Source organism: Rhagoletis zephyria, unplaced genomic scaffold, assembly GCF_001687245.7.
Source record: "Rhagoletis zephyria isolate East Lansing unplaced genomic scaffold, Rhagoletis_zephyria_1.1 Rzeph_scaffold_00738, whole genome shotgun sequence".
Taxonomy (NCBI): Eukaryota; Metazoa; Arthropoda; class Insecta; order Diptera; family Tephritidae; genus Rhagoletis; species Rhagoletis zephyria.
The window spans coordinates 106133-119801 of record NW_016157822.1 but is presented as its reverse complement, the minus strand read 5'-3'; the positions used below and the strand labels follow the sequence as shown (position 1 = coordinate 119801).

Below are 13669 nucleotides of genomic sequence, written 5' to 3'. Positions count from 1 at the left end.
TATACTACATACTTGCAATACTGTTAGGTTAACAGTAATCGTATTACCCAAAATCGAATCAATATCAAATTAAGATTTTTTCGACTTTTCTAATCCAATAAATATAAAATCGATGCATTTGTCTTTCAGTTTTGTGTTCAAATATCGTTCTTTTTATCTAATCGAGTAAATATCTCAGCTATACTGTCAACTTATTGTTGACTCGTCTAAGCTATGTGCTAATATACTACAATTAAAAACTCAATGCCAATGGCAAATCGTTCAATTTAAGCTAATCAAGGCAAACTTCGTGCGGAAATTAGTCGGAAGCATAGACTAGGCGGCATGCGGTCTGGGTAAAAACAAATAATATGCACTTATATGCAATAGTTACTTGCACTTAAGTGAGGCATATGCTTGTATTAGTGAAGTCAAAGCCGAAAATTCGGGATTTCGAATATTTTTTTACTGAGAAATTTTAAACTCGAAATTGATCATTTTCATTAACTGCTTGGCATATTTTTACACGGGAAAACAATTAAAATTTGAAATGTAAAGTGGCCTGATAAGTAAAAAAATAAAAAAATATGAAAATTTGAAAATTTGGCAGCCCAGAAAAGTTTTCGACACACTTTGGAATCGTTTTCCATTTCGAAAATATCAGTTAATTTTCGTGCTCACAGTATGAGAAAATTTAGCTATGACATGTGTCACATAATTCTTCTAAAACTGTAATCACACTTTAAGCAAAAAAAAAAAAGTATTTTTTGATAGAAAAAAAAAATAAAATCTCAAATGTGCTTTAAATAAAAAGAATATGCTTTTTCTTAGTTAATTGTCAGATTTTCTCTAATTTAAAGCAGATTTTATTACGGAATCGGTCCCGTAACAAAAAACGAAATGTTACTAATTTAATGTGCCTCAAATAAAAGAATTTTCTTACTATTTTGTTTTTATTCAAATGTCGAAATTTTACTACTTTTAATTGAATTTTACTTCAGGAAAAAAGTAAAAATTTCAAATGTGCCTCAAATAAAATGAAATTGTTTTTGCTTTTAGTTTATTGTTCAATTATCACACATTGGAAAAGTCGGGATCACTTACTACAGATTAAAAAAAAAAAATGTTTTTTACTTAAATAATGAACATTTACTTATTTAATGTGCCTCAAATAAAAAGAAAATGTTTTTTTTTAGTTTATTTTCAAATTTTAGCTAATTTAGAGGCGTTTCAATTTTCACTACATTTTATTTCGGTGTAAAGAATATAAATCATAAATGTGCCTCATATAAAAGTATAATGATTTTGTTTTCAGTTTAATGCCAAATTTTCACTCATTTAAAAAAAAAAAAATCGGGATCACTCTTTTAACTTGCTACAAATTTAAAAAAAAAAAAAAGATTTTATTTGAATAACGAAATTTTACTAATTTAGTGAGCCACACACAAAGGAAAATGCTTTTGTTTTTGGTTTATTCTAAAATGTTCAAATATTTAAGAAAATTTTATTTCGGGATCAGTCCCGTAATTTACATTAAATTAAAAGAAAATTTTAATTTTTTTTTTTTAGTATTATTTAAATGGCAAAATTTTGCAAATTTAAATAAAATTCTATTTCGGGATCAGTTCGAAAATTTCGGGACTACATTGCAATAAATAGTAGCACTTACAGAATTATATTTAAACACTCAATTTTATAGAAAGTGCTTGATTTTTTTTAAATATGCGCAACATACTTGTACATACATATGTATGTATGTACATACATAACCCGAACATACCTAACAAAGAAAACTATATGCAAATATGTAATTATTTTATAATTGAATATAATTATTAGTTGCTTAGAAAAATTTTATGCAAATGCGAACGCGCATAAAAAATTTGTACTTATATAAATAAATGCAATAGGTTTTACTGCATTCGANTGATTTTTTTTAAATATGCGCAACATACTTGTACATACATATGTATGTATGTACATACATAACCCGAACATACCTAACAAAGAAAACTATATGCAAATATGTAATTATTTTATAATTGAATATAATTATTAGTTGCTTAGAAAAATTTTATGCAAATGCGAACGCGCATAAAAAATTTGTACTTATATAAATAAATGCAATAGGTTTTACTGCATTCGATTTCGAAACTCACAAAAACTTTTATGAAGAAAAATAAGCTAAATTTTGTGCATAAATATGTACGCAGTTCTGTGGTTTTCCAACGNATTTTATAATTGAATATAATTATTAGTTGCTTAGAAAAATTTTATGCAAAAGCGAACGCGCATAAAAAATTTGTACTTATATAAATAAATGCAATAGGTTTTACTGCATTCGATTTCGAAACTCACAAAAACTTTTATGAAGAAAAATAAGCTAAATTTTGTGCATAAATATGTACGCAGTTCTGTGGTTTTCCAACGCCTTCAATTGCATGTAAAAAGTGGTTATTTCTGGAATTTTTGTATTTTTATACAAATGTTCCTTTTCGCCACTACTAGCGTGACTAAAAGCTAGCGAGCATGCTTCGCACGAGATGCGAAAATCACGTTTTCAGCACGAAATTACACTTATCTTACAACTTTTTCATTTAAATGTACATTAAATGTATATATCGTCACCTGAAATACAAAAACACGTAACAAACATCAGCGTTGAAATGCAAAAAGTCATAATTAATAAAAAAATTCAAAAAAATTCACTTTTTGATTTATAAAATAGATGCCATCGAATTACAACTCCCCGCATCATTTTATGAAAAAAAAATTCAAATATTAGTCACGACTTTTTTCATTTCATTTACGATGTTGATACGTCTTTTTGCATATCAGGTGACGATATATACATACAGGTACGACTGTGTCAAAACAAACAAATTACCATATTGTTTACGAATGCAATTTTTAAACGCTTAACAACCTGCTACAGAAAACAAAAACATAAAAATGTTCAGCCAGCCGTGGCCATAACCTTTTTTTAAGATTTTTTGTTCTTTTCTTTTTTTTGTCGCTTGCCAAATGATCGCCAAACGTTTAATATCAACATTACCTGCCTCAATAATATATACCTACTCACGCTCGAAATTTTATAAATTTTTCTCCCGTTTTTTTTTTTTGCTTTTGCGTAAAATTAAATAATTTATGCATATGGAAGATTTTGAACCGAAATACGTTTATATTGATAAATACAGGCATGCATACATACTAGAAAGGTTAGATTTAAAAACAAGTCAATTAAGAATCGGTTTTTTTTTTTATTGGTATCTATTATGAAGAAAGTCATTAATTATGCCGAATCTTTTAGATGTACAATAAAAATTATGAATTTCACATTGTTGTTTTGCAAGCTTTTGCAGACACAGTCTGTTGTGAAATTCCATAATACTACGCGTATCTAAATATTATAAAAACCAATGGTGAAAGACGACTAAAAAGTTGAATTAGTTGACTTATAAAAATTTTCCATTCATTCGTGCTAAGCGTTGGCGTGCTAAGTGTAGGTGATTTACATACAAGCAGACACCTTTGAATACATATTCATAGTTACCATAGGATACAAATACGAAGTATTAGCTGTTCAAGTTTAATTTATATTACTTAGCAATTTTTAAAATTCGCAAAATTCGCCAAGTGAGCTACTAAGTTCACTAAGCCGAAGAAAATTTCCAACTGGAAAATTATATTTTCTACCAAACCACTGTAGCTTATTCCAAATGAAGGCTCAGAAACGATTTTTAGGAAGAGGCAATGTGATTTTTAGTACTACCCTTGCTGTTATTTAAGCCTTGTAGTTGTTTGCTCTTCAATCAAAAGCTACCCTGATACTGAGCTTAACAAAAGTTGGCCCGACAGACCATATTTCATATACAAAGTATGTATAATAGTAATTTCCTATTATTTTAAATGGTTGCTAACTTCTAACTGAATGCAACTGCAAATCGGTTTACCATCGCACAGTGGTCGGTGAGGCATTGTTTTACGCGAAAAATTATAAAGACAATTATGATTTGAATAAAACTGACTTACAATAAAATTTATAATTTGACACTTGACAGCTGTCAAATGAACTGTCAATTTCTCTAAAAATAAAAAAGTATTTTTGCTATAAAGAAAACTATCATTTCCACTCCCAATCAGCTGATGAATTTGATTCTTTAGCTGAATAGTTTTAGATCTCGACACTTAACAAACTTCTGTTTCCACGGCTCGGCACCAAAAAAACCNGTGAGGCATTGTTTTACGCGAAAAATTATAAAGACAATTATGATTTGAATAAAACTGACTTACAATAAAATTTATAATTTGACACTTGACAGCTGTCAAATGAACTGTCAATTTCTCTAAAAATAAAAAAGTATTTTTGCTATAAAGAAAACTATCATTTCCACTCCCTAGTCACGAATTTCATGACAAATTAAAACTTTGACAGTTGACAGTTGTCAAATGTACTGTAATTTTTTTTTATAGTTTAAGAAAATATTANAAAAAAAAAATCATCAAACTAGGTTTTTAGACACGCCTAGTCACGAATTTCATGACAAATTAAAACTTTGACAGTTGACAGTTGTCAAATGTACTGTAAATCTTTTTTATAGTTTAAGAAAATATTATTTAAACTGGAACTTTCAAAGTTTTGAGACACACTGGTCACGAATTTTTTGTCAAAATAAAATTTTGACAGTTGACAGCTGTCAAATGTACTGTAAATTTTTCTAAAGTTTAAGAAAGTATTTTTTAAACTGTAACTTTCAAAGTTTTGAGACACACTGATCACGAATTTTTTGTCAAAATAAAATTTTGACAGTTGACAGCTGTCAAATGTACTGTAAATTTTTCTAAAGTTTAAGAAAGTATTTTTTAAACTGTAACTTTCAAAGTTTTGAGACACACTGATCACGAATTTTTTGTCAAAATAAAATTTTGACAGTTGACAGCTGTCAAATGTACTGTAAATTTTTCTAAAGTTTAAGAAAGTATTTTTTAAACTGTAACTTTCAAAGTTTTGAGACACACTGATCACGAATTTTTTGTCAAAATACAAATGAACTGTAAATTTTTGTAAAGTTTAAAAAAATATTTTTTGGAACTGTAACTTTATAGGTTTTAAGACACACTGATCACGAATTTTTTGTCAAAATAAATCATGAACTCTATAAAACATTTAAAGTTTTTCAGTGGACAAATGTTAAATCAACAGTCATTTTTCCCAAACATGAAATGACTTATGCCATTTTCAAACTAAACGGCTCATATAGCAGTCGAACATTTGAAAAATGCAAGTCTATACCAGTTAACGAGTATAAAAACTTCGAGAATTTGTGCTACGAGCCGTCGAATTTTTCTTTTAGGGATGCATTTTATCATTAAAGCATATTTTCATCATGGCATACCATCTTCATATACATACATAGTAAGAAAATCAAGGTTACCACACAGCATTAATGAAATTCTAATTAANGTACTGTAAATTTTTCTAAAGTTTAAGAAAGTATTTTTTAAACTGTAACTTTCAAAGTTTTGAGACACACTGATCACGAATTTTTTGTCAAAATACAAATGAACTGTAAATTTTTGTAAAGTTTAAAAAAATATTTTTTGGAACTGTAACTTTATAGGTTTTAAGACACACTGATCACGAATTTTTTGTCAAAATAAATCATGAACTCTATAAAACATTTAAAGTTTTTCAGTGGACAAATGTTAAATCAACAGTCATTTTTCCCAAACATGAAATGACTTATGCCATTTTCAAAATAAACGGCTCATATAGCAGTCGAACATTTGAAAAATGCAAGTCTATACCAGTTAACGAGTATAAAAACTTCGAGAATTTGTGCTACGAGCCGTCGAATTTTTCTTTTAGGGATGCATTTTATCATTAAAGCATATTTTCATCATCGCATACCATCTTCATATACATACATAGTAAGAAAATCAAGGTTACCACACAGCATTAATGAAATTCTAATTACAATTTTTATTTTTCATTACAGACTTCAATTAACATCGATATAATTGATAGTAATCAAACTCAGCACAGAAACACTGCCCTTAGCACAGATGNAAATTTTGACAGTTGACAGCTGTCAAATGTACTGTAAATTTTTCTAAAGTTTAAGAAAGTATTTTTTAAACTGTAACTTTCAAAGTTTTGAGACACACTGATCACGAATTTTTTGTCAAAATACAAATGAACTGTAAATTTTTGTAAAGATTAAAAAAATATTTTTTGGAACTGTAACTTTATAGGTTTTAAGACACACTGATCACGAATTTTTTGTCAAAATAAAATTTTGACCACTGATCATGAACTCTATAAAACATTTAAAGTTTTTCAGTGGACAAATGTTAAATCAACAGTCATTTTTCCCAAACATGAAATGACTTATGCCATTTTCAAAATAAACGGCTCATATAGCAGTCGAACATTTGAAAAATGCAAGTCTATACCAGTTAACGAGTATAAAAACTTCGAGAATTTGTGCTACGAGCCGTCGAATTTTTCTTTTAGGGATGCATTTTATCATTAAAGCATATTTTCATCATCGCATACCATCTTCATATACATACATAGTAAGAAAATCAAGGTTACCACACAGCATTAATGAAATTCTAATTACAATTTTTATTTTTCATTACAGACTTCAATTAACATCGATATAATTGATAGTAATCAAACTCAGCACAGAAACACTGCCCTTAGCACAGATGCCAAGCCGGCACATACCGCAGAGGTAGCAGCAACAGCTGACAACAACAAAACACCCAACAGTATAAATAACGTTGCGCAACAACATAATCACGGCAGCAGCAGCAGCAGCAGCAGCAGCGCAGGTGCAAGTAGCAGTCGAAGTGCCAAAACAGAAAGCATCTACACTGTTTAAACTCAGTTTGAATTAAGAACACACACACACACATGACGACGTTGTAGGCGTACATATTAAGCGTACAACCGTTGTAACACATACATACGCATTTTTTGGGTTTAACGGTTTAGTTCATTATTTTTACATTTTTTTCTAAGTGTACCTTTTGATATTCATAATAACTACATACCTGCATAACTGTTTATTGTAATAAATGTAGTAGTAGTAGTAATTAGGCGCATTAAGGCTATAATTTTTTTTCTAAATTATTGTAAAATATTAATTTTTTCATTACGCCTCATAGTTTTAGTTAGTATGTTTATATTTATAGAATGAAAAACAAAGCATAGCAGACTTTTGTATTACGAATACGTGGTATAAATGCATGCATTGCTTGCAAGAGCTTGTATACGATTTGGACAAACAAGAAAAATCAGTTACTCGAAAGTAAGCAGCAACGCATGTATGTATGTATACGCATGCGCTGCAAAGAAAGAATTTATTTTTAAGTCGTACCACCTCCATGAGGTGCACAAAAACCAAATTCATACCACTATATATAAGTGCATATGTACATACATATATGTAGCATATCTATATTTTTATACTCATTATACACGTCCTCTTTGAATTTACACAAGTATACTATGTGAAAAAAAGTAATAACAAACAAAAAATGCGTTTTGAATTGAAAATGCGCAAAATTTTAAATAAGCATGAAGTTCAATTGAAAATCATCATTCAAAAAAAAACAAAATGCGTTTGAAAAAATTTATGTAAATTAAGAAGGCATATTTTTTGTCAACGATTCGCGCTGTGATTTGTAGTAGAATTTAGAATAATATTAATAATGATTTTCTCTCTTTTCTATTTCATTTTACATGTGTGAATTTCGTTCCTCCTTTTATTAATTTTTCCAAGAAATATGGCACTTTTAGTTTAAGTGTTTTCCATTGCAAAGTAAAAAGGCCGCGGTTTATTGGGTATATCAATGTCTATTTTTTACGCATATTAACATCATTATTACGATTTTTTATACTCGAATGCATTATTTTACCATATTTATTATGATGTATTTGTAAAATGCATTTTAGACATTATACACAACCCTCTCATTGTCTTAGACGTTGTAATCGCATGTGCAAATGGATGTGAGAGGGTAAAAATAGAGATTATTATACATAAACATACATGTGCATACACAAATATGGTTGGTAGAATATACATAATTTTAAATAAATGTTTGAAATTTCATAATTACATATATTTGTTTTAATTGTATATCTACATTAAGGGCCGCAGAATGTGGAAATTGAAGTTTTTTCGTGACCAATTCTAATATCTCGGGAACGAGATGAGTAGGCGAAAAAAATTCAATAGCGTTCTACGACTTTTGTGATAGAGAAAGAAACCATTTTGCATTTAAAGAGTTAATTTTTTTTAGGCAAAAAAAAATATAAAAAATGCAAAATTTTACTTTTAAAGATCACATTGAATAAAAAACTACCTTGGCCTTCAAAATGACCGTTTTAATTTTTTGTTGTTGTTGNGTGGAAATTGAAGTTTTTTCGTGACCAATTCTAATATCTCGGGAACGAGAGGAGTAGGCGAAAAAAATTCAATAGCGTTCTACGACTTTTGTGATAGAGAAAGAAACCATTTTGCATTTAAAGAGTTAATTTTTTTTAGGCATAAAATAATATAAAAAATGCAAAATTTTACTTTTGAAGATCATGTTGAAGGTCACATTGAATAAAAAACTACCTTGGCCTTCAAAATGACCTTTTTAATTTTTTGTTGTTGTTTTTTACCTAAAAAGAGCATGTAATGAATTTTTGAAAAGTTCACTGCATACTGTTTTCAAGTGAAAAAATTAAAAAAAAAATAATTAAAACACCCTGACTTTGAAGGTCATGTGAAACTTATTGAATTTGTTTTCGCTAGTTGGTCACGTTCTCGAGATATTAGAATTTGTCACGTGTCGTTAATTTTCGCTCCCTAATCCCAGGGACACCCTTGGCTTCCCTAACGAATCCTCAAATGGCATTGGTAGTCGAAATTCCTTATTTTTAAGAGTTTGACCATTCCAGCTTTGAAATAAATAAATATTTGTTTAGCCAAAGACAGTCACAAAGAATGTATTCGGAAGCTTCCTCGTCTTCAGGGCGGAACCGGCATTCCGACTCTCCAATAACACCTATTCGGTGCAAATGAAATTGTAGTTGGTTGTGGCCCGCTAGGTGTCCGGAGAGTAGCCTGATATCATTTCTATTTACGGGTAGTTGAACAAAAACCGATCCCAATGAAAGGGTAGCCAAAGAGTCTGGCCTGTTTCTGGCCACCTCTGCCTCCAAGTACGTACTGGGTTCAGAATGTACCCACGCAGTAATTATGACTCGAAGAGAACCAACTGACACCACAGACTGGTTTCGGTCCTAAAAAGGTGGTTAAGGCTCCTTCTTGTGCCAACTCATCAGCGACTACATTACATTCGCTCCCGTAAAAGCCCGAAACCCAGCACATACTTATTGTACTTTTTCTGCCAGAGTTTGAATAGCGCTAAAGAAGTCTGTAATAAGTTTGTTTTCATTGCATCATCCTGTTAGAGTGGGCCCGGTGGCTGCTTGGCTGCCCCTTAAAACCCTTTTCTTAAAGTTTTATTTGGCGCAGGTTTGGCTAAAACTTCAGCCTGGCACACCGTAGCTCTTCTACCCATAAGGACAGTTCGGTGCGGAGTCCATATACACCTGCGTCTGCTCTGTTTTCCATCCTTCCGTATACCAATGTATCTGGGATCTAGGACAGGGAGTCCGTCTACCCAATCTTCACCGATCCTAACGTGGGTGATGTTTCTGGAATAAAGGATATGGAGAGGACTCCATCCTAGAAACGGCTTTAGAACTGCAGGTGCGAAGGCTTTTATCGATCCAGTGGCAACATAAAAAATTCTATCCAAACAGTTTTTTGAAATGCCGCTCTATCTAAATAGTTACTGTCCTTGGCTAAAAATAAATCTGAAATGATCAAGTTACGTAGACGCGAACGGCGTTTCTGTCGGTTTGGTACTTGGAAAAAAAACAATTCATCAGGGAGGGCTTCTCCGAAGGTCTCCAAATGCCATGGGAAGTAAAGCCCTTAGAGTTCTTCTTTTCTGACTTGAAGATGCTACAAACTCAGTAGATACTGTTTTTGTTATCAAACACACTGTTTCCCAAAAACAAGGAAGTTTTCTGCTTTACCGCTTTATCTTATTTTAGCTTCGGTTTGATTGTGCAATAGACTGAAATTCCATAGGGCAGCATTTGCCCAGCAAACGGAAACGGTCCTAACAGCACCATGTTCTTGTTCGTGGGCCCCACATACACCGCTCACTACGCAAAAAGCAAAACTCTTGCGCGACTTCATAAGGATTTTTATGGTTTTTCAAAATAACTGTTTTTAGCGCTATACTTCCACAACATAGCATAGACTTACACCAATAAACAAAGTTTGGCAACCCGCAATTATTTAACACCAGATGGCGCCCTTGAAGCAACAAGTGTTCATTTTTTTTCAAATAAATTAAAAGAGGGCACAATTTCTTGGAAAATTAATTGCGAATTAAAAATAGGAGAGTTGAGGAAATTTTATAAAAAATTGTAATAAAGTGGTGTTACGAAAGTGGAAAAATATACAAACGTTTTCGTAATAAGACCGTCTGATGGTTAAAATGCAATTTTAGCATTTGCGTGCATTAGTTAACAAAAGGTAATCATAAGCGGCAGAACAGCTGATTGTTAATTGTTTTCGTTTTCGTTTTGCTTTTGCTTTTTTTGTTTATATGCTCATTTGCCAATCTGTAGAAAACCATAAACAAATAAAAAATTTATTGCGCTCAGTTGATTAGGTAAAAGTCCAGTTGCATTGTTTTCATATTAGAGGATTCCGCTCATTTACTTCTTCATTGATAAGAGATATGTATGTATGTTTGTGGTAAATTGTGCATGGAACAGAAAGAACAAAAATTAAATAAATTAACTCCACCAGTGGCCAAACCTCTCATTCACGTAAACAAGTTTTGTTTTTGAAATTCAGACGAGTTTGTGAAGCGACGAAAAGTGTTTGCTCAACCACTGCTACCAAGCAGCGTACACAAACTAGTTTAAAGGTTTTGACTACGTGGTACGCCACTTTCATTAAATTTAACCATTCTTATCATAAAAGTGTTTAATTCGCGTACGTTCTAACACATTTTAGTTGTTAATCTCAATTCTATTAACTCTCCGGTACACCTGTGATTATGCACAAAAGGCAAAGGTGAATATTTCATTACTTTTAAATACCTAGTTGGAAAGGGAAAGTAAAAAAATATATCTTGACAACTATAGAAAATATTTTTTGTATATTTGTATATGATTTGTATTTGATTTGTATATTTTTATGTTACAGCTTCAAGAGCAATCCGGACTGGGCACAACAATTTACCACCGACCAAGTTAACAAAATGCAGTTTATCGCGCGACGTGTCGCTATGAATTTAGTAAGTACGATTTAAATAAAAATTAGAGAAAATGAACATTAAGCAAATTATATTGTACGTACTTCTCCCGCTCCATTTAGACTAAAACCGTATTGGCGTCGTCGTTGAAGACTCCGCTGCCCAGTATTGCTGCTGCCGCCCAAAAAAGTTTACCCGACGCCCGTTTTTACTCCATTTCTGAAGGCCCACAAAAACAAAATCTGCTACGTTATCCAGCATTTCCACTAAAAGATACCTTGGAAACATTTTTAAAAACCGTCGAGCCGGTGATCAATGCTTGCGAACTTGTTGAAACTAAGGAAGCAATCAAGAAGTTTGAGGCCGGTGAAGGCGCTGAATTGCAAAAGCTGTTAGAAAAGGCAGCGATATGCGAAGAAAATTGGTTAGCTAAGCGCTGGTTACGTGCAGCTTATCTGCAATACCGCGCGCCAGTTACCGTTTTTGTTAGCCCAGGCATGACATTTCCACCACAACGTTTTGAAAATGATGAAGACTATCTAAATTATGCCGGCAAGGTTGTTTATAGCATGGCACGCTATAAGCAAATTATTGATGCCGGTGAAATTCCTGTTTTGAAAATGGGCAAGTATGAGCTAGACAATTCGCAATTCGGCAAAGTTTATGGCACGTGTCGTATACCACAGAAGGTCGAAGATGCACTGGAATACAATCCTAAATCACTGCATGTAGTGGTGTTGTACAAAAATCATGTATGTTCAGATATAGTCAAAGATGCTGCATAATTTTTATTTTTTTTTTTAATATTTTTAATATCTTACAGTTTTACAAAGTACAAATCTACAATAATAATGGCGTGGCCTTGCATCCGGATATATTGGTGAAACAATTCAAGACCATTATGGAAGCTGAAGCTAAAAAGGGTGTGGAAATTGGCATTTTATCCACTGATAACCGCGATAATTGGGCGCAAGCTTATGAAGAGCTCCTGAAAATCGATGGTAACAAGGAACTGGTGAAAACTATACAAAGTGCCTTATTTACAGTATCTTTGGATGAGTGTTTCGATGTTACAGAGGACCAATTTTTCAATGAGTTAAGTGGCCAGTTAATACATGGCGGTGGAGTAAAGTTAAATAGCGCCAATCGTTGGATGGATAAAACAATACAAGTTAGCTGTTAAATTTAAAGTGTACGAAAGTGAGTTTATCATTCATATTTTTTTGTAGCTAATACTGAATCGCAATGGCATGAGCGGATTTTGTTATGAACACTCACCGGCTGAAGGTCAACCAATTGCCAACATCACCGACTATGTAACCAACAATTTGTGAGTACATATACATACATAAATAGAATGTTCAAAAAAATAGTGGCATGACATTTTAACCACATTTTGATATTTTTCTTTTGCTTGTTTAATGTTTATAATTTTTTTTTTTATAAACATGCAGCTCATTATCAAACAAAAACTATATAAGTCTACATTTCAAACTTTGTACAAAAGTTCCACACAATTNATGAATTGGCGGAAAATTTGCACGTAAATGTTTTGCATTTCAAGGACTATGGCAAGGGTTTCTTGAAGAAACAAAAGCTCAGCCCAGATAGCTACATACAAATTGCACTACAATATGCTTACTACAAGTAAATATATTACATTAAATTTGCATGACTACAATCCGCTCTATACGTCAATTGTTTCCTTTTATCTCCCTAGGCTACATAAAGTACCAGCCGCTCAGTATGAGTCTGCACATTTGCGTATTTATATATACGGACGCACAGAGACCATACGCTCGTGTTCCAATGAATCATTGGCATTCGCCAAAGCAATGCAAGACGCTTGCGTTGAGCCAGAGGAACGTGTCGAGCTATTGCGTACCGCTATAAATGCACATCGTGCATACACGACAGCAGCATTACAAGGCAGAGGTGTTGATCGACATTTGTTGGGATTAAAACTCATGGCTATTGAGAATAATAAACCAATACCAGAATTCTTTAACTCGCCTGGTTATGTAAAGAGTTTAGTCTTTCGTGTATCTACTTCACAAGTGGCCACACCCAATCTTGGCTTCATGGTGTACGGCCCAGCTGCAGACGATGGTTACGCATGTTGTTATAATCCACGCGAAAAAGATATAATCTTGGCATGCACCTGTTGGCGTGATAATCACACTTCAAACGTGGATACGTTTGTGTGTACATTGCGTGAAGCATTGCTAGAAATGCAACAACTATTAGTGGGCTATGGAAAAGCACCAGCCGCGAAGTTGTAATGAGTGATGAGAGAAGTAAATTCTGAACTGGCAGTGAGAAATGCGCTGCGCTCGAGGTT

General features: G+C 32.3%; 2 protein-coding genes across 3 annotated transcripts in view; both read left to right on the top strand.

Moving 5' to 3' along the window:
• The window catches only part of LOC108361351 (scavenger receptor class B member 1), an 85854-nt gene extending 78246 nt beyond the window's left edge, over positions 1-7608 (top strand). For both annotated transcript variants that reach the window (XM_017613951.1, XM_017613950.1), the window contains exons 11-12: positions 5979-6045; positions 6694-7608. In XM_017613951.1, coding sequence (XP_017469440.1) covers positions 5979-6045; positions 6694-6869 — 243 coding nt within the window. In that variant the 3' untranslated portion in view covers positions 6870-7608. The remainder of the gene's footprint in view (positions 1-5978; positions 6046-6693) is intronic.
• A 3135-nt stretch (positions 7609-10743) lies between these two features.
• Positions 10744-13664, top strand: CRAT (Carnitine O-Acetyl-Transferase). Its single transcript, XM_017613949.1, is given in 7 exon segments — positions 10744-11147; positions 11280-11370; positions 11451-12080; positions 12152-12499; positions 12558-12697; positions 12769-12975; positions 13049-13664. Coding segments are annotated over 7 exon segments (1995 nt in total). The 5' UTR covers positions 10744-11130; the 3' UTR covers positions 13611-13664.
• Positions 13665-13669: the final 5 nt, after the last annotated feature.